At 40.1% G+C, this 21,284-nt stretch overlaps 2 protein-coding genes and 2 long non-coding RNA genes across 4 annotated transcripts in view; 3 read left to right on the top strand and 1 right to left on the bottom strand.

The window, feature by feature from the left end:
* The first annotated feature begins 35 nt into the window (after positions 1-35).
* On the top strand, positions 36-2,916 carry LOC114007215 (uncharacterized). The gene is made up of 3 exons (XR_003548837.1): positions 36-57; positions 1,731-1,989; positions 2,816-2,916. It is a non-coding gene; the product is annotated as an uncharacterized LOC114007215 (long non-coding RNA).
* A 3,324-nt stretch (positions 2,917-6,240) lies between these two features.
* Positions 6,241-13,259, top strand: LOC102497899 (cationic trypsin-3). The gene is made up of 5 exons (XM_006145075.2): positions 6,241-6,346; positions 8,300-8,462; positions 9,741-9,994; positions 10,569-10,705; positions 13,015-13,259. Exons 1-5 carry the CDS (start codon positions 6,307-6,309, stop codon positions 13,162-13,164), a joined length of 744 nt encoding a protein of 247 aa, XP_006145137.1. The 5' UTR covers positions 6,241-6,306; the 3' UTR covers positions 13,165-13,259.
* Positions 13,260-15,073: 1,814 nt separating this feature from the next.
* Positions 15,074-21,268, bottom strand: LOC102497207 (uncharacterized). Its single transcript, XR_334048.1, has 3 exons — positions 21,208-21,268; positions 15,470-15,598; positions 15,074-15,104 (listed from the first exon to the last, which is right to left on the bottom strand). It is a non-coding gene; the product is annotated as an uncharacterized LOC102497207 (long non-coding RNA).
* LOC102497494 (serine protease 58-like) overlaps positions 20,686-21,284 on the top strand; it is a 7,051-nt gene continuing 6,452 nt past the window's right edge. Inside the window, exon 1 of the mRNA XM_006145074.3 lies at positions 20,686-20,984. Within this exon, the coding sequence (XP_006145136.1) occupies positions 20,945-20,984 (40 nt within the window). The 5' untranslated portion in view covers positions 20,686-20,944. The remainder of the gene's footprint in view (positions 20,985-21,284) is intronic.

Below are 21,284 nucleotides of genomic sequence, written 5' to 3'. Positions count from 1 at the left end.
TTTCTGCAGCTCACACTTCCTCTTTCACTTTTGTGCACTGCACGGACGCCTCACAAGGTGGGTTTGGACTGGCTCGTCAGGACTGAGCCTCCACAGGCAAACTCCAAGGATAGACTCATCCCCGAGCTGCTTCGAAGAGGTTCCTCAGACAGTTTTATTGTTGCTTGGGCTTTTGTTTATTTATTTGCTTGGCTTTTTTGTTTTGTTTTGTTTCTTTTGCTGGTAAGTGCCCTCCCCCACAATGAAACACTGGGTCTGTCCTTCCCCTTCTACTTTATGGCAGCTCTTCTGTCCTCACCCCAGATTCCCTCCATGTGGACAGATAGAGTTCCATCTTCTCATGCACCGGAACAAGCTCCCTCATCCTGGTGAACTCAAAAAGGCAGCTATGGTCAGTCCACAGGAGCCCTTGCCTGGAGCCCGCTGTGCATGATTTGGTGTAAGAAAGAGTAATTTAATGTTAACGAAGTTAGCACCCCTCAGTGGGTGCTGAAAAGACAGGCAAGGAAGACGCTGCAGTCCTTACTCCTAGAAGCACCTCAGGTACTTGGAGTGTTGGATCCTAACATGTGGCAGACTCATACTGAGGAAGGTGCAGAAGAATTCCGAAAAGCCCTAGGGACTAAGATAAATGTGTTACGGTATGTTGCTAGAAAGTTCTTTGCTATGTTAAGCAATAATATGCTCTTTTATAGTTTCCACTTCTGGTTCCTGTGCTGAATCTAGAGCCTGTGGCATAACTGTGTTTTCAGTACAGCAGTGCTTCAGGTATTTGGCAGTAACCACTTGGCATCCCTTCTCCAGGTCACAGTCTCTTTTGCCATCCCTGAGTGACGGGATCTCCTTTCCAGTTTCCTGGAAGCTTCCCTTCCTGTGGGCAGACCCCATTTGGGGTATGTCTGTTTAAACCATGGTAGCTGGAGCTAATGCTCACCACAGGCCCTAGCAGTGGCCAGAGGGGGGCGGTTTGGGTCGGCAGCTGCAGTGATGAGTGGTTCTGGATCAGAACAGTCAGGGAAGCCCAGTAAGACAGCTGTCAACCTCAGGGGAACTGGAAGAAGGTGGGAATTTCAGTTTAGGGTTGACAGTTTGGCCAGAGACCTAGTAGGAGCAGGATTGAACACTGTCTCTAAGAAATCAGGATATCAAAGAGGATACAACGGAAAACTGGAAACAGGAGAACACTCCTTTACTAGAAGCGATATCAAATGAAGACTTGGTCACAGAAAACATGACAATGTCTGGGATGCTTGAACAGAGGACACAGGATCCAGGAGGGATCATTTGAGCATCAACTCTCAGATTAGCATCAAGGTTATTTCATGAACACAAGCTTTGTATCTTGTTCACCTCTGCTTTTTTGTTTTTATTTCTTTTCTTTTTTTAAATTTTTGTTATAGGGTACGTGTGCTTGCCGGAGAAACAGAGAGAAAGAAAATGAGAAATCGCCCCCAAAGGGGATAGCTACACTACAATCCCTTCTCTTCCATTCTTCTCTCTGGATTTTGGGCCTGCCCGCACACACGTCGCACATGAGTTTCAGGCCTCCTGGTCTGATAGTCTAACCATAGTCGGTCATGTCGTAGTCCAACACCTCAACCCCTACACCACTCACTGGCCCTGCCTTTTGGACGTTTGATACCCTCATTGTTCACATAGTTTATTTAGTATTTCTTAGTATATTTTTTCAAAGAAAGAAGTGTTATTTAAAATTTTCTCTATATACCTAGGTGGTTCAAGGCCAACATTACTCCAGTAACTAAGTAATGTAGTCAGAAAAGTGATTGGAGAAGAAAAAGAAAAAGAAACACAGCGTTTATGGAGGAAACAAGCATAAACTTGCCTGTAGAAGCTGGTGCCTCCTTTTCCTGCCAATACAAATGTCTATTATTTGCTGGAGCAAAATCAACCCCCAATTTAAGCATAAGTTTAAATAGTTTTTCAAGGCCACTAAGTGATGTGCATGGGAAAGAGAAGTGACAAATACAGGTAAGTTAAATATTGGGTCATCGGAAAAGTTATGACACATTTTGCACAGAAAGACATCGAAAAATATGTCATGACTTTTCCGACAATCCACTGTATACACATGCCTTTGAGCCATCATGTATTTTAAGCTAGAAAGAGAAGTAAAGGTACTAACCAGCTTTGCTGGGGTAAAGGAATATGGCTATTCCCCATAGTTCTTTCTCTGTCTCTCCAGCAATTGCACATGCCCTATAGCAAAAATCTCTGTCAAAATAAATAAATAAATAAAACTATATTATATGCACTATGCTAAGTAGTTTAAATGCAAAAAAAAAAAGTATGAGAGGGAACCAGCAGTTAGCATAATGGCTATGTCGCTGGACTCCCACGTAGTCAACCACGGTTCACGTCCCGGACCCGGTGGCTTAAAACTCACGCTGGGCGCGTGTGCGTGCGTGCCCAAGATCCCAAGAGGAGAATGGAGGAGAAGGGATTGCGGCGTGACCATCCCCCTTGGAGGGTGATTTCTCACTTTCTGTCTCTCTGTTTCTCTCTGTCTGGCGAGCGCACGCGCCCTATAGTGAAAACCTCTCCAAAAAAGTATGAGAGTGGCATGGGAATAACTGAAGTCTAGAAACTGTCACTTGACATTTTCTCCCAAGCCCATTATTTTTTTAAATGACTAAAGAACAATCACACCAGCCAGAAAGACAGGACCACATTCCTCTGTCTCAGGGTTTTTTTTGTTTTTGTTTTGTTTTGTTTTGTTTTGTTTTGTTTTTTTGTGGGGAGGATGGCACTTGATCTTTGATAACTGTCCTTACTTCCCTCCCTCCAACATACTCAGAATATCAACCTCATTCTTTTCCTCCTGGAAGAAGTCCAGTGATAAAGCCCAGAGCACCAGAGGGAGCTCTCTGGGACACAGCAGCACATGAGCCAATCATGGTAAGAAGCTCTGCTCTCAGATGTGTTTTCTACTCAGGCTAAGACCTCGGATGAGGTTCTGGGAAGTTCTAGGGGTGATGTAAAATCACACTTCTAACTCCTCAGCATTGGAGGTATCGGCAATGAAAGATAACAGAACTGGATGAACTTTCCCTTTCTCAATCTGAGCATTGCTCCTTTCCTTACTTCTACTTATTTCCTGATTCTTGGCATCTGTTAATGCCAGCTCCCTACCATGGGTGCCATTAGTTCAGTAGTTATTGAATGCCTATGTTGTCCCAAAGTTCAAGGCACTTTCTTACATTGATAGCTTTAGAAGCAAAGCCCCTTTGTCCTTCTCTCTTTAGAGCTGTGGTTCTCAACTGGGAATGATTCTGTCCAGCAAGGAACATTGGTCACTGTCTGGAGAAATTTTTAGACATCCTTAGAAATCTTGGGTACTAGGTTGTCTAGTCCTCATTGGGGTACGGAGTATTGCTGTTTGCATCTAGAGGACAGGGATGCGGATGAACAACCTACATGCACAGGAAAGTTCCCCACAACGAAGGATTATCTGGCCCAAGCTGTCAGTAGTGTCACAGTTGAGAAACTGCCTTTTAACAGCAAAATTTCAAATTTAAAAGAAACAAAACCACTTCAGGACTGATAATTTGCTTAAGCAGAAATAACATCCTGACAGGTCATCTCATGCTGATGGTGTAAGTGCAGAATCTGGCTATACGTAGCTAGAGGGTGCTTCTCATTGAGACTCACTCATTCTAAATATTTCTCTTGTGCCCTATTAATTATGACAATTCCTCCTTCAGGAAACTTTCTTGAATTTTCCAGGAGTTGATCCTTAATTTGGTAGGGTTCAGATCATTTTTCCTTATTATGTTTATGGCTTTGCAGTTAAGGACATGAACCCTAAGATGAGGCTTCTTAAATGTGAACCCTGGTTGACCACTTAACAGCTATAAAACTTTGAGAAATATACTTGAACCTTCTAGGCCTCCCTGCCCCTTAAATGGTGAAAATTGTGGTACGTTCGCATCTGAAAAGTGGGAGTTGTAACAATTATCTAGTATAGTTGTTATGAGGATTACTAAGTCAATATGGGCAAAATACTTACAATACTCCTGACATTTCCTTATAATTTGAAATAAGGAGAGTTTTCCTTTTCTCAGGGGAATAAGTTGTTCCGGACCCGGTGGCTTAAAACTCACGCTGGGCGCGTGTGCGTGCGTGCCCAAGATCCCAAGAGGAGAATGGAGGAGAAGGGATTGCGGCGTGACCATCCCCCTTGGAGGGTGATTTCTCACTTTCTGTCTCTCTGTTTCTCTCTGTCTGGCGAGCGCACGCGCCCTATAGTGAAAACCTCTCCAAAAAAGTATGAGAGTGGCATGGGAATAACTGAAGTCTAGAAACTGTCACTTGACATTTTCTCCCAAGCCCATTATTTTTTTAAATGACTAAAGAACAATCACACCAGCCAGAAAGACAGGACCACATTCCTCTGTCTCAGGGTTTTTTTTGTTTTTGTTTTGTTTTGTTTTGTTTTGTTTTGTTTTTTTGTGGGGAGGATGGCACTTGATCTTTGATAACTGTCCTTACTTCCCTCCCTCCAACATACTCAGAATATCAACCTCATTCTTTTCCTCCTGGAAGAAGTCCAGTGATAAAGCCCAGAGCACCAGAGGGAGCTCTCTGGGACACAGCAGCACATGAGCCAATCATGGTAAGAAGCTCTGCTCTCAGATGTGTTTTCTACTCAGGCTAAGACCTCGGATGAGGTTCTGGGAAGTTCTAGGGGTGATGTAAAATCACACTTCTAACTCCTCAGCATTGGAGGTATCGGCAATGAAAGATAACAGAACTGGATGAACTTTCCCTTTCTCAATCTGAGCATTGCTCCTTTCCTTACTTCTACTTATTTCCTGATTCTTGGCATCTGTTAATGCCAGCTCCCTACCATGGGTGCCATTAGTTCAGTAGTTATTGAATGCCTATGTTGTCCCAAAGTTCAAGGCACTTTCTTACATTGATAGCTTTAGAAGCAAAGCCCCTTTGTCCTTCTCTCTTTAGAGCTGTGGTTCTCAACTGGGAATGATTCTGTCCAGCAAGGAACATTGGTCACTGTCTGGAGAAATTTTTAGACATCCTTAGAAATCTTGGGTACTAGGTTGTCTAGTCCTCATTGGGGTACGGAGTATTGCTGTTTGCATCTAGAGGACAGGGATGCGGATGAACAACCTACATGCACAGGAAAGTTCCCCACAACGAAGGATTATCTGGCCCAAGCTGTCAGTAGTGTCACAGTTGAGAAACTGCCTTTTAACAGCAAAATTTCAAATTTAAAAGAAACAAAACCACTTCAGGACTGATAATTTGCTTAAGCAGAAATAACATCCTGACAGGTCATCTCATGCTGATGGTGTAAGTGCAGAATCTGGCTATACGTAGCTAGAGGGTGCTTCTCATTGAGACTCACTCATTCTAAATATTTCTCTTGTGCCCTATTAATTATGACAATTCCTCCTTCAGGAAACTTTCTTGAATTTTCCAGGAGTTGATCCTTAATTTGGTAGGGTTCAGATCATTTTTCCTTATTATGTTTATGGCTTTGCAGTTAAGGACATGAACCCTAAGATGAGGCTTCTTAAATGTGAACCCTGGTTGACCACTTAACAGCTATAAAACTTTGAGAAATATACTTGAACCTTCTAGGCCTCCCTGCCCCTTAAATGGTGAAAATTGTGGTACGTTCGCATCTGAAAAGTGGGAGTTGTAACAATTATCTAGTATAGTTGTTATGAGGATTACTAAGTCAATATGGGCAAAATACTTACAATACTCCTGACATTTCCTTATAATTTGAAATAAGGAGAGTTTTCCTTTTCTCAGGGGAATAAGTTGTTCCTACTAATAATAAAACTTAGCATAGATATAGAAGACCAGAGCCATCATAGACAAAATATATAGATGTGAAAGAGTTACGTTAATTAACCTTCAAGGACGCAGGGTTTAAGAAAGTCTTTTGAACGAAAGTACACAGTTGAGACAACCTAGTACCCAAGATTTCTGTCTGGGAATCAGAACACCTGTGGCTCTGTCCAATGACTTTAGTACGACTTATTTTTCTATTATAAGTAGCAATTTCTACCAGATGGGCTCACTACTTTCATTCCCATAACCTCCTGGAAAAGTGGACAAATGTTGCTATCTGAATTTGATGCTGAATTATCTTCCATCTGTCATAGAACTGAATTCTAAATTTAGATTTGTAAGTTTCCAATGAACTCACTTTTCTGGCACCTATGACCATGGGTGTCAAGGACATATCTGGGGATATAAATGGTTGTGGATGAAAACCCTTCATCTTATTCCCCAGTCCAGATCCAGTGAGTAGCCATGAAGACCCTCATCTTTCTTGCTCTCCTGGGAGCTGCTGGTAAGTCTTTTTTAATGAGTAAATCAGTAGTCAGTCATATATTTAAGCTTGCACTTTGTACTTTGGAAGAAAACAAGGAATGTTGAATAAAGAATCAGTACTAAAGAAGCTTAAAATGTTGAAACATGGTATAGAGAAGATGGTGAACAGGAGAAATCAAGATCGAAGGTACAAAGAAAAAGAACTTCCTTTGAACTTCCAGGTAAAATGTATAAAGAAGGGAAAAGAAAATGATAGTTGACATTAAGGTAGCACTTGTCTTGACCTTTCTAAGAATTTGGAGTTAATAGGGCTAGCAACTGTATAGAGGTTAAAGTACTGGATCCCACATGGTGACTCTGTAGTTTGAGTCCATGACCAAGCAACTTGAAATCACACCAGGCACATGTGTGTGCATGCCCCAGATCCTGAGAGGAGACTAGATGAGAAAGGATTTCAGGGTGGTCATCCTCATTAGGGGATGATATCTCATTTTACCTCTATCTTGTTCTGTCTCTCTGTGTCGAGTATGCATGCCCTATGGCAAAAACAAGAAAAAGAATGTAGTTAATGGTCAGACTAATCTTGTTCTCCTTGTGAACTTCAGAGCCAGAGTCTCCTCTATACTGAAAGTTTAGTTATTTAGAACTAAGAGATCTTCAAAAGCAACGAGATTTATTTGCCATGAATAAAAGCTATTGGCCGGGTTTCATGTTATCTTTGCCAAAGAAATATCTTTGGTGCAAAGTAATATGTCATCCAATCATGGAAAAAAATCTCATTATTTCTATTTTTATCCTCCCAAATTTTATGCTACTAAAACTTTACACTAAATTTTCCCAAATGGGGAGGGTATGAATTCAGTATATCTTTCTACATGCCCAGAAACTTCTTTCCTAAGTTTCTTTTTAAATATTGGGTTGTCAGAAAAGTCATGACTATTTTTTGATGTTTTTCAATGCAAAAATATGTCATGACTTTTCAGACAATCCAGTGTTTGGACAATAGGACTCATGTAATCACAGACTTTGGGATCTATGAGAAATCTTGATTAATCAGTGGGCCGGACTGCAAAATGCTGAATATATTGATAAATGCTGGAAAGATCATTGGAAGAAGATAGAGTTTGGGAAAGGAAATATTATAAAGTTCTGTAAAGATTATTTAATGAAAATTTTAGCCCAAAACCAGGGAAAAAAACTTGGTGAGCAGAAGTACAAAAACTCCCATTACATTCTAATCCAAACATTCTCAGTGGGCTTCTAAAAACATCCTTCATGTTTGGAGATGTTAACCCCTATGAGTGTTCCACCAACCATTACACACAAGTACAACCATTATTACTGCAAAGTTTTAGAGCTGATTGCATGACTGCTGAGCAAGACTCTATGTAGCACATGTTCTTTATAGCTCAGGTTGCGATGCTCAAGGCATTTAAAAGGGGTCTTCAAAAAGTTGATTGAAACATGTATAATTAAAAATACTATACCTAGGCTTCAAACATTTTTACACTAAAATAAATGAGTGCTTTAATTCGATTTTTCACAAACTTTTCAAAATACCCTTATATTGTGTGAAGAGTCACTGATCTTTGTGAGTGTGTTTCTGAAAACATAATTATATCCCTTCCGAAAGTTCTTAGAAAATGCATATTATGAAAAACTATGCATGGATTTCAAAATTATTTTCATCAAAATAAATTTGTAATTTATTCCCCTTTCCTGTGAAATGTTTGAAGTTCCTTCATAATGAGAACAAGATATTTATAAAATTTAAAGCATAAATTAATAATTAGACATTTATAATGATTTAACTAGGGCACATGCTAAAGGTATTACCTTAAACCACCACTTCCTGATTAAATGAGACAATAGTACACTAATCTTTTCTGGCCAATTTGCAGACCATCGTGGCAGAATAGAAATTCCAACATGGATCCGTTTAACAGATAATTCCTATTTTTTTTCCTGTCAGTTGCTTTCCCCACTAATGATGATGATGACAAGATCGTTGGGGGCTACACCTGTCAAAAGAATTCCCTCCCCTACCAGGTGTCCCTGAATGCTGGCTACCACTTCTGCGGTGGCTCCCTCATCAGTGATCAGTGGGTGGTGTCCGCAGCTCACTGCTACAAGTCGTAAGTGACCAATTCTCACACTCCTGTGCTCTAAGATCAGCCTATCCTCTAGCCCTGCTAAAGCACAACTGGGGTGAACTGCAGAGTTATGCTTTGGGGTGAAGCATTTGGATCCAAAAGACCTTATTAGTTCCCAAGTATTGCATGATATAGGGAGGAGATTCTGCATGGAAAGATACTCTTAGTATTCCCTGATTTCTTCCCAAATGATAGTGCTAAAGACAGAAGGGGAATAGTGGGTGAATAAAATATCCCTGGATATAGCCTGAGAATGTGAATCAGGACATTGTCCTAATCATAGCACAACTGGGAAAAGAAATGGTATGAGGAATCAATAGAATACATGGAATTTCCAGTACATTAAAAATAAGCATGATCTATTCTGCTCCATTAATATTCTACCATATCTCTGAGTCTTGTCCCATTTCCCTGTGGCAAATCAGAAATCCAACCAGAGAAGTGGTAGGTGCCAAACAGTCTTCACCAATTTTGTTTTTATTTCCACCTGTCTTCATTGGGCTCGTTTGTCCCTTCCCCATTCCTTACTATTCTAATAAGACAGTAGGCTGTGCTTTCTGTGCAGATAGCATGCCCACACACATGGTGAACGGCCCCCAAACCTGCCAGAATTTCTGTAGGAAATGTGGCAAACACCAACCTCGTAAAGTGACACAGTACAAAAAGGGCAAGGATTCTCTGTATGCTCAGGGAAAGCGGCATTAAGACCGGAAGCAGAGTGGCTGTGGTGGACAGACTAAGCCTATTTTCTGGAAAAAGCCTTTTTTCCACAAAAACTACAAAGAAGATTGTGCTGAGGCGTGAATGTGTTGAGCCCAACTGCAGATCTAAGAGAATGCTGGCTATTAAGAGATAAGAAGAGAAAGGGTCAAGTGATTCAGTTCTAGGCTTCATCTTTTGTTTTATTATGAAGATGACAAAATCTTGAGGTGAATGTTCACCACATTTGATTACAGTTGGTCTTTTTTGTGAGGGCATAAAGTAATCAATAAAATTCTCCTTGTGGGGAAATTTGAATCATGGGGAAAAAAAAAAAAAAAGACAGCAGGCTGTAAGTCTGTACTTGTAGAGACCCTTCCCTAAGGAATACTCTAACCTGCACCATGTGTGGTAGTGCCCATTGCCACCTGAAGTACACAGTTACCTGTGTGAGTGAACGCTTGAGCAGAATAGTGCCTGTTTATGCTTTTGAGTAAGGAGTAGAGGGAAGGGGAAGGAGCTCAAGTTGGATGCTTAGGAAATTTTGTTCCTTTAATCTAGACGAATCCAGGTGCGTTTGGGAGAACACAACATTGACGTTCTTGAGGGTGATGAGCAATTCATCAATTCAGCCAAGGTTATCCGCCACCCCAAATACAATTCAGCCACCATTGACAACGACATCATGCTGATTAAACTGAGCTCACCAGCCACCATCAGCTCTCGAGTGTCTACGGTTTCTCTCCCAAGATCCTGTGCGGCTGCTGGTACTCAGTGCCTCATCTCTGGCTGGGGAAACACCCTGAGCAGCGGCAGTAAGTGTCACCTGAAACAGAAGTACCATTGTGAGACTACTAGAGGTGAAAGGCATGCTGAGAGTTAGTTGTCCACAGATTAGTCCAGATAAGGTTTCCAGAGGGAAATCTCTAGATATATGGAGTCTTAGAATTTACTAACTGAAATGAGTAAGAATCTTTTGCTGGGACCATGTAGAAGACACAACAAAAGTAAAATATTATAAAGACATCAAGATATTTAACGGAAGTGTGATCAATGATGCACGGAGGACTAGAGAATGGGGAAGTAAACAGAACAGAGGCTAAGGAATTGGATAGTGCCAGAAGTATTTACCTGCTTGACAAGTAAAAATCTCTAGATTGAGATCTCTAGACTTGAGATCTGTGGACACTTAATGCTAGTGCAGAGAAAGAATGACTTGTTGATTAAAAGTATTTGGTTAAACCTTTCAGAAAAAGTTATTCTTCCAAACTACAAATCAGTGACAAATTGAGAAGAGTGGGAGTATTGGGGAAAAGGAGAGAATTGCTGGGAAAGAAATTCTCAGGAACTGTATGGGTAATCTTCCATTTTCACTCTTGTATTCATCAGCCAACTACCCTGAGCTCCTGCAGTGTCTGAAGGCCCCAATCCTCTCTGCCTCTGTTTGCAGCAATGCCTACCCAGGACAGATCACCAGCAACATGATCTGTCTGGGATTCTTGGAGGGTGGAAAGGACTCCTGCCAGGTTAGTGTCTTTGTATCCCCTCTCCATCCAGTTCAGTTTCATGTTTTTCCACCATATTACTCCTTTTCTGAAACACAGAGGGTTACAAAATTGTCCCTAGGACTAATTCTGCAAATCAAGGGTAGTCTGGAAAAAAATTATAAAGTTTCTTTTTGTGATATTAATAGTTCGGATTAAGGATAAAAAGATACACAGAAGATGGTGTTCAAGAAAGTACTTCTAGGCACCCTTCTAAGGAGGTGTTCTGAGGAGCTGAACTCCTGGAAAGGGGTAGAACTAACTGGGCAGCATAAAACTGAGTCCTCTCTCTCTCTCTCTATATATATATATATATATATTTTTTTTTTACAAACAATAATAATGTTTTATTAGTCTTTATATTATGCCAGTAAAAATAAAGAGTAGAATAGATACTATAGTACAAAAACTTCAAAAAGTAACAGATTAATACCTTTAATTATATCTCTCTATATACTTTTTGTACTTCCAGCTGCAGCTTGTGAGACTTACGTACATTTATTTTTTTTTCCATGAACTTTTAAAAGCTTATTAATTAATGTTTTTTAAAGAGAGATTTTTGCTATAGGGCATGTGTGCTCACTAGAGAAACAGCAGAGAGGCAGAGAGACAAAAAATGAAAAATCACACCCCCTCCAGAAGGGAGAGCCATGCCACAATCCCTTCTCCTCAATTCTCCTCTCAGGATTTTGGGCATCCATGCACACACTGGCATGAGTTTCAGGCTGCCAGGTCTGGGACTGGAACCAGGGTCAGTCATGTGGGAGTCCAGCATCTTAACTACTACACCACTTGCTGGCCCCTTTAATTTACTTTATAATTTACACTTAATGTACAGTGTACATCTTTAAAGTGTACAAAATTATTTTTCCCCGCCTGAATACAGTGCATATTAGTCAAGTCAAAAGCATTACCATACACATTATCATCACCAGATAACTTTTCATTTTTGTGTCTATTAAATGTTTTGTTTGATTTTTTTCTCCTGATCCCTTCCCTCTCGCTCCCATTATCCTCCTTCTATATTGTCTCTAGTATCTAGAGTTGGCCTCCTGCTATTATGCCTCCCAATCTTTCAGTTTCTGCTATAGAGTACAGACATTTGGTATATATTAAGCAGGGATATACAGTGTCTCTCTTTTATAGTCTAACTTGCTTCACTTAGCATTAAATCTTCCATATTTGTCCACTTTATATCAAATGTCAGGATGTCATTGTTTTTTATGGCTAAGTAGTTATCCCATAGAGTACACATGCCACATTTTTTCAATTCACTCATCTGTTCTTGAACATTTGAGTTGATCTGTGTCCTAGCAATTGTGAATAATGCTGCAGTAAACATGGATGTGCAAGTGTGTTTCTGACTGTTTTCCTATCCTTTGAGTAGATACCCAAGAGTAGAATTATAGGGTCATATGGCAGTTCTATTTGTAGGTTTCTTAGGAACCTACATATTCTCCTCCACAGTGGTTGTACTAATTTATATACTCATCAATAGTGTAGGAGGGTCCTTTTCACCACAGCCTTTCCAGCACATACCATTCTTTATTTTTTTAATCTTAGCCATTCTGACTGGGGTTAAGTGCTGTCTCATTGTGGTTTTGATTTGTATTTCTCTTATTATAAAAGACATTAAGCATTTTTTCAAATGTTTTGTGGATATTCCTATGTCTTCCTTGGGGAGTTGTCTCTTCAGTTCATCTGCCCATCTTTTGATTGGACTCTTTTAAAAGAAAAATAGTATTTACATATTGATCTCTCACAGTAATTAATAATCAATGCTATTTTTTTGTTCCTCAACTTTTGCAAATTTGTCAATGATTTTTCTCAAAATGTATCTGCTTTACATGTTGATGTTCAATAGATACTATGACCAAGTTCATTGGTCATTTTGCTAATAGTTGATTGAAGAACTGAAATGCACACTTTCCAAACAACAATATTATGTCTTGCAGTTTTCATTCTATTTTATAGTTTGAATGCAAATAAAAATGACAAGTGATTTATATAATGACAAAAACAAACAAACAAACAAACAAAAAAAGCATCCAATCCTCAGTCTTACTGGCTGTGTAGGCTTACTGACGAAAGAGGAAGGGCTAGAGAAGGGATGAGGAAGAATAGGGATGCAGTAAGTAGCCTGAGGACTGGATTTACGGGGAAAGAAAAGATGCTTCATGGAGAATCCACAGCTAGTAAAATGGCCCCAGTGTAAAGGTGGGATATCTCAGAACCCATTAACCCATCTGGACATGAACAAGAGCTCTGAATGTCTCTTCCCTCTTATTCAGGGTGACTCTGGTGGCCCTGTGGTCTGCAATGGAGAACTCCAGGGAATTGTCTCCTGGGGCTATGGCTGTGCTCAGAAAGGCAAACCTGGTGTCTACACCAAGGTCTGCAACTACGTGGACTGGATTAAGCAGACCATCGCTGCCAACTAAGCACCTTTGTCTCTTAACGACTCACCTCTTAGCAGTCAACTTCACCTTCATTCTATGCCTGAAAGTAATATCTAAATAAAAACATTTCTGTACCACTTCTGTCCAAGAATAGTCATTTTTTGGTATTAATGAACTTTCTCTTGAAACTAAGTGACAAGGTAGGCATAAAGTAGAAATATTGAAATATTTAAATAATTTGAAAGTTTATTCAGTCATTTAATTCAATATATATATAATAAAAATGTATTGATCACATACTATACACCACACTCTAATTGAGACATTGAAAATAAAAAGGTTAATAAAATTAGAAATCACTGCTATATTACATTCATTTGTAATTATTAGACTCATTCTAAAATAAGTGTTTATTTTATTTTATTTATCATTATTATTACTTTTGAATTTGCTAGAGGGCACATGCACTCGCCAGAGAAAGAGAGAGAGAGAGAGAAGAAAGAAAAGAAGAAAGAGAAGGAAGAAAGAAAGAAAAAGAGAGAAAGAAAGGGAAAGAAAGAAGGAAAAAGGAAAGAAAGAAAGATGTCAGATCTGCGACTTGAACTGCAGTTAGCCATGTGGGAGTCCAGTGCCCCAACTACCATGCCACCTCTTGGCCCCATTAGACACTTTATGAATGTGTCAGATAAATTTTGTCATAAGATTTGGATACAATACACATTGATGATGCCTCTTTATAGTAGATCATGTGTTCATAACTTATAATAGATGTCATTAAAACTCAGGAAATGAAAAGAAATTACCTAAACTCATTCAAATAGCTCAGAGTGAAGCCAAGATGAAGTCCACGATGTCCTTATTTCTGGTGCATAGCTGCTGCTGGGACAGAGATCTCTCCCTTTCTTGATAAATTCAGTCTATCTGGGGTCAGCTGTTGGTGTAATAGCTACGTCACTGCACTCCCATGTAGTCAACTGCAGTTCAAGTCCCAGACCTGGTGGCTTAAACTCACGCTGTGTGCCTGTGAGTGTGTGCCCAAGATCCCAAGAGGAGAATGGAGGAGAAGGGATTGCGGCATGGCCATGCCCCCTGGAGGGTGATTTCTCACTTTCTGTCTCTCTATCTCTCTCTGTCTTTCTGTTGAGCACACATGCCCTATAGCAAAAACCTTTCCAAAAAAAAAGAAAGGAAGAAAAATAAATAAATAAATTCAGTCTATCTAAAGCTCTATGAAGACAGACAAGGGAAAACTCTAGGTGCAGAAATATTTTTAAAAATCACAGGTTTCAAAAAAAAAAATCACAGGTTTCCTGCATTTTCAAGGTTTTATCTACTTATATATTCAAGTTTTTCAAGATCTTTCTTGTTTTCCAACTAGCATATGTTGGTATAGGAGGCATGAGCTCTCAAGATTAATCCATGCCCTCTTCCAGATTATTCCCCAAATCCCAGCCCAGATTATTTACTAATTTAAACTAAAAGAACAGAAACAACATATGTGGATTAGTTTGCAGAAAGCAGATACTTTATGCTGAGATCATAAAGGTCTTGGCTACAGAAGTATTGCAGGCACTCTGCACTAGCAGCTAAGTTCCATTCCTAGACTAGGTCGTGAAGCAGACTGGTCAATAAGTGAGGAGTTTAAAGGCAGATGTCTTGTATGTGTTGTGGCACCATATGCATGCATTTATTAGTATCATGTGACACCACACCAGAATAATGTAATTCTAGCATACATTAGATAAGCACCAGAAAGCAATAAGACATACCCCAATCTAATAACTTAAATGTGGCATAATAATTTTTTTATTTATTCTGAATACTTACATGGGTGCACAATAAAGTACAAATTTATAAATAAGGGACCAGCAGATGGAGTAATGGTTACATTGTTGTACTTCCATGTAGTCCACGGTGATTTGAGTACTGAACCCAGGGGCTTGAAACTCTTGCTGTGTGCGTGTGCATGCGCGCCCAAAATCCTGAGGGGAGAATGGAGAAGAAGAGACTGTAGCATGGCCATATCCTCTCGAGGGAGATTTCTCACTTTCTAGCTATCTCTCTGTATCCTTCTGTCTCTCTGCATGGGCTCATGTGCCCTATAGCAAAAATCTCTCTCTCAAAAAAAAGACATTTATAAATGAAATATGTAGTCTGTGTGGTTGTGAATGCCTCATGTAGTGAATACTGACTGACTGTAGGAATGAGACAAAGACCAAGAAAGAGAATTTCCAAGACTGACACAGATTGAGAAAGGGGATTTTTTGCAGGGTCGAACTGGTCATAAGCCCAGTGGTTGTTAAACAGGTAGGTTGTTAAGTGAGGAGTGACTGTTCTCCAGTCCTACCTGGAGAGTGCACCTACAAGCACATGGTTTGATTCTGCAACGGCTCTCCATGCAAGTCTTCATTGTTCCATGGATCATCCAGAGGAGGGTATGAAGCAGAACAGCCTTCCTGTGCATATCTGGTATGGCCTAAGAGAACATACAATGGGGTCTGGGACTAAAGTAGGTTTCAAAGGGGGAAATATTGGCAGTCTCACTGATTAACTGAAGGACGAATACTGCCTTAATCAGGTCAGACTACTATTACAAAAATACCAAACACTGGGTAACTTACACAAGAAAAATTTATTTCTTGCAGTTCTGGAGGCTGGTAAGTCCAAGATTAGGGCAACAGCAGGTCTGCTGTCTAGTGAGAGTGGGCTTTCTGGTTTGCTGATGACTGTCTTGTATCCTCGGATAGCCAAGAGAGCTAACTTTAGTCTTTCTGTCTTCTTATAAATACTCTAATTTTATTATGAAGGCTCTTTCCTATTGTATTTTTCTGAACATAACTATTTCCCAGAAGCTGCACCTCCTAAAATCGTTCAATTGGAGGTTAAGCTTTCACCACATAGATTTTTGGGGAGACACAAACATGTAACCCCTAACAGATGTCTCAACAGAGGACAGTATAGGAAAATATATGTACCCACTACCAATTTTCTATCCTTTTGTAATTTTGGATGACACTTGTAGAAGGTAGTCCTAAACTCAATACTGCCTGATCACTGCCACTAGAATAGAGGCAAAATTCTTAGCCTTGCTTTTTGTGTGTGTGTGGGGGGGGGTGGGGGGGCAGGGGGAGCAAGAGAGAAAGAGAAAGAGGGGAAAATAAGAAATAGGGGATGATCACATCACAATCTTCCCCCTCTCAGGATTTTGGCCATTCACACACATGCTCCAGCATGTCTTTCAAGCTGCCAGGTCTGAGACTCAAACCTCTACAGTCAGCCATGTGGGATCCAGCCGCCTGAACCACCTCGACACTGACAGTCCAGCCTGTCTGTTAAGGCTTTTATGTATTTGGTCACAACAAGCCGCTCCTGACTTGTTTTCTTAGTTCTCATTGAATGAATTTTGTTTGTGTATGGTCTAAATTAACTTCATATAACTTCCCTTTGTTTAAAAAGTAGTCTTAGACTAACCTTAAAGAAACCTCTCAGAGTCTCTGCAGAAACAAGCAAATTTAAGTTTCTCCTGTCCACTTTGAAGTATTTTTCTGCTCCACACCATCTCCACCAACAAACATTGACTCACCTCACCACCTCAGGGAGAGGGAAGTTCTGAGATCTGACAAGATAGATGAGATACACAAAAGATAAGCACTCAGAGCTGGACCAAAGAAAAGTGAGATTTTATCACTTTATCTTGTCCCAGAAAAAGCCAGGACAAGCCAATCACCACCATCTGTATCTGAGCTCTGAGCACTCCTCTCATGGATTAGGACCACTGACAACCTTCTGCCCAGACTTCACCTTCCTGCCCCCCAGATCTAACCAGGATATAGCACACTATTTATTCTCTGTCTCTCTCTATTTTTTATTTATTTTAACTTTTAAAGTTCTTAGCTCTCTGTTGCTCATTTGTCTTACTAGTTCTTACCTCCTCCTTACCCCCATTGAAAAAGTCAACCACCAGCAATCTATAGCGTCTGAGTTCTGAGTGCCCCTTTTGCACGGCACTCTAGCATGCCACGCAGTTTTAATCTTTTGCTTTAAAATTTTTTTGTTCTCTTTTTAAAAATTGTTCTTGTCTTTTTCTCTCTCTCTTTTTTTTTCTTTTCCTTTTCTTTTTACCATTTTCACATTTCTGATCAGCATCCAGACACTGAGTTTCTAGACAAGTCTAGGTGCAGAGTAGCCAAAGATCTGAATATTTTCAGGATCAAGTTAATCCTCAATTTCCATTGAATCTGCTACACAAAAGGAGAAAAATGGTACTGTTTAGATATCGCAGGTCACCTCCTCCTGCATGCCTCTGAATGTTCCGATTTAACTCCAAAAACTAGGAAAAAATGACATAAGCCATCAGATGACCAGAAACCACTACATACGGGTTATCAGGTAGAGGTACAAGAAATATGAGAAATCAACAAACTATCTCTCCTCTAAGGGAAAAGAATAACTCCATATCCTCCACAGGCAATACAAGGAAACTCCTGGAAATGTCAGATAAGGAATTTAAAATATTCATAGTGACAAAGCTAACAGAGATGCAAAAGAGAGACAACAAACTCTAGAAAATGCAGGAAAGAAGACATAATGAGATCCAGGAGGGGAGGAAATTTTTGCACAATCTGAAAGAGGAAATACACACCATAAAAAAATAATCAAATGGAATTGTTAGAGATGAAGGCTGTAATACAAGAAATCAAAAACTCCCTTGAACGTATTAAAAGTAGATTAGATTATGCAGAAGACTAAATCACAGATGTAGAAGATAGAACTTCTGACCTAGAAAAATTCACCAAAAAAGATTGAGAAAATAATCCCCCAAAATGAGAATAACATATGAGTAATATTAGACACTATTAAATACCCAAACATACGGGTTATAGGTATCCTAGAAAGTGAAGAGACTAATAAGGACATTGATAATCTATTCCATAAAATCCTGGAAGAAAATTTTCCAAACCTAGAGAGGCACTCAAATATCCAGACCCAAGAAATACAAAGGACCCCACATAGAACCAACCCCAGATCTTCTCCAAGGCACATCATAGCAGATTGACCAAAACCACAGACAAAGACAAGATACTAAAATTGGCAAGAGAGAAACGTCAAGTTACTTTCAAAGGCTATCCCATCAGGCTAACATCAGACCTCTCATCTGAAACAATGCAAACAAGGAAAGAATGGGAAAATATATTCAAAGTGTTAATCAAAAAACAATTTCAACCAAGAGTACTATACACAGTAAGATTATTGTTCATATGGGAAAAAAAGCCAAAAACATTCTCAGATAAAGAAAACCTGAAAGAATTTACCAACACCAGACCAACTCTCCAAGAAGTGCTGATGGGAGTGCTATACCAGGAAAACTAAAGTTGAATACACAGAAATGAGAGTACAAAACACAACCAAGAAATAGCCAGCCTAATGGGAGGTGGGACAAGTCCGGAGTTGAATGTTAACTTCCAGAGTTTAAATGGAAAGATCAGACCACAGGGTACAAGACCCCAGATGCTGCAGGTGACTAATAAACATTCATAAAGCAATTTCTGATATTCCATTTGAGAACGTTATCAGACCTGGGGCAGAGTTCCTCTTATCTCCAAATCTTAGTATCTCCAAATCTTCAACTAAAATGGGAAACCCATCAAAGCTCTGGGTTAGCGGTGAACTGAGAAATAAAGTGTAGATAGCTGTTTCCTTGTGCTGGGTCAAAGCAGACTGGATATTGTTAGAGAAAGCAACAGAAATAAGTCTCAGTCTTACCAGATAAATCTTTGGAAAGAGGTGCTGGACTTTCTAAATGTGGGCCACGGCTATGAGCAATGGGGTTGTGAGCATAGCTTTTAACTTTACAGATCTTCAGCTTCCCTACTCATAGAAAAAAGATACTAATGAGGTGAGTATGCAGTAATGATACACAGTGATTGAATGTAAAAATAAATAAATAAATAATTTAAAAATTAATTATACCATTATAAAAAATCAATTGTGTCACATATATATATATATATAACATATAATAATGCTTGACACATAGTAAAAACTCAATAAATGCTGACTTTAATATTATTATTAAAAATTTAAAAACACTGGATAGTAAAGAAATGGAATCCCCACATGATTAGAGGACTTAGGAACATCTAGATGACATGTTTTAAGTTCTCCTAAAATGTAATTTGCAAAACAAAGTTTGCATATGATTTTACAGGCATTGGAATGTTATTTTTGTGGTCTTTTATAACCGATTAACTCTTTAATTACTCTGACACCATCCAGTTCTCATTTCTATGTTTTGAATGTGTTCAATCTCCTGTCTATAAAATGTAGGATTAAAACTGCTATTTACTACCTGCCCCTAAGGGACAGTCAGGAAGTTATCGTGTACGGTTAATTTATAAAAAGAAGGAACGTGATGCATATGGAAAGAGTAACAGGTACAAAACACAAAAACAGAGCTGGCCGGTGGTGTGGTGTTTAAAGCAGCCAGATCCCACATGGCCAACTGTATGGTTTGAGTCCCAGACCTAGATGCTTGAAAACCACGCCAGATGTGTGTGCATGCATGCCCAGAATCCCTAAAGGAGAAACAGAGGAGAAAGGATTGCAGTGTGACCATTCACCCACTGCAGGGAAGGGTATATTTCTCTCTCTCTCTCTCTCTCTCTCTCTCTCTCTTTCTCCAGTGAGTGCATGCGCTCTCTAGCAAATTAAAAACAAAAGCGAAAAAGAAAAAGAAAGTAAGGATATTGGTTTTATTCAGACTATTCTAATAGAGGAACATCCCAGATCTGAAGAATAGATTGTCTAGGCAGGGTGCTTTTGCACTGGACTTTCATAGGGAGAAATTGACAAGTTACAGGTCAGGAGATTTACGGTTGGGGTTGTTTCGCAATTAAAGGAACAACGTCTCAGTCAGTAGCTAAATAGGAAATGTTAATTTCTGAGTGGAGCTGGTTTTAAGGAAACAAATTATTCTTGTCTCAGCTAATCATCCAGGAAACAAAGAACAGGAAGTTGAAGGATCTGGGTCTGGCCGTAGGAACAGGTGCAGACAAATGGGGAAGGTTTGTGTTTGACCTGTCATGGGTTGACAGAAAATCCTTTGAAGCCTTATGGGTGTCATATGAGAGAGCGGACAGAACGTCTCATCTAAATCTTAAGGGCAGAGTGGTACTTTGTGGTCATTAACCTCCCAGAACGCTAAAGGACTGGGCAATTTCTGAACCCTTTGTTTTCTGGAAGCACAGGCTCAGGTAAAGACTACCAGGGAGTCTGAGAACTCAACTCTGAGTCCTAACTGTGCCACTAACTTCCATGAGGACCACAAGGTCTTCATCACTGAAAGAAAAAAAGGGGAAAAAAAAAGAGAGAGAGAGAAACAGTGATTTATTAAGTGCCTTTCGAATCCCAGTGTCCTGTCAGTGTCTGAAAATAGCAGAGGGACCTTTCGAAGGAAGGAGGAGCAGAGGAGGACGGAGAGAGGCTTACAGTCACAAAGGGCAGAGAGGACAAAGACTATGTCACAGAGAGGGGAGGGGAGATGTTGGCAGGTATATCATGACTCCTGGGGAGATTTGCAGGCTCAGAAAGGAGGCACCAGGCCTTGACTTGGCCTGTGCCTTCCTCCCTTTGACTCACATCAGCCACAGCTCCCAGCGATGCTGTCTGTGATTGGGCTTTGCTACAAACTGGTTTGAAGATCCCGTTTGACTGCAGAATTTGTATTTCTCCTCCAGCTGGCCTTACCAAAGACAGCTGGGCTAGAGACTGGAACAGCTTACAGTTTAATTAACCTGTCTGTTCCTGGCGAGCCTAGCCTGCCATGAAGGGCTGCCTCATCTTCGCTCTTGTGACTGCAGTTGGTGAGAGTGTGGGGCCTTGGTTCTGTCTGGGGTGAGATCCAGGGCAGTGCATGGAGTGTGGGAAAGAGAAGTAGCCAGACATAACTAAAGGGATAGAAAATGGGGGACATTTTCAAAACAATTCGCTGTTGAGGGAAATGTAAGGAACCACTCTCAACACAGCACGTCATCAACCTGCCCTCGATATCGCTGGCTGGCTATGAGCACACGAAGATATTCTCACTGCCAAAGCGGTGCTTGCTCCCAGAACTCTCTGGTCAAGGTCTTGAGTGTATGATTTCCTAGGCTGTCACTTTTTCT

Source organism: Tupaia chinensis, unplaced genomic scaffold, assembly GCF_000334495.1.
Source record: "Tupaia chinensis unplaced genomic scaffold, TupChi_1.0 Scaffold000140_1, whole genome shotgun sequence".
In the NCBI taxonomy this organism is placed as follows: Eukaryota; Metazoa; Chordata; class Mammalia; order Scandentia; family Tupaiidae; genus Tupaia; species Tupaia belangeri.
The sequence above is the reverse complement of the archived record's forward strand: the minus strand, read 5'-3'. Positions and strand labels throughout refer to the sequence as shown.

Excerpts from the sequence above, each read along its gene's own strand:
- LOC102497899 (XM_006145075.2), top strand. The coding sequence starts at position 6,307 with ATGAAGACCCTCATCTTTCTTGCTCTCCTGGGAGCTGCTG. Across the intron at positions 6,347-8,299 it reads TGCTCTCCTGGGAGCTGCTG|TTGCTTTCCCCACTAATGAT; the intron begins GTAAGTCTTTTT and ends TTTTCCTGTCAG. Across the intron at positions 10,706-13,014 it reads GTGGAAAGGACTCCTGCCAG|GGTGACTCTGGTGGCCCTGT; the intron begins GTTAGTGTCTTT and ends CCTCTTATTCAG.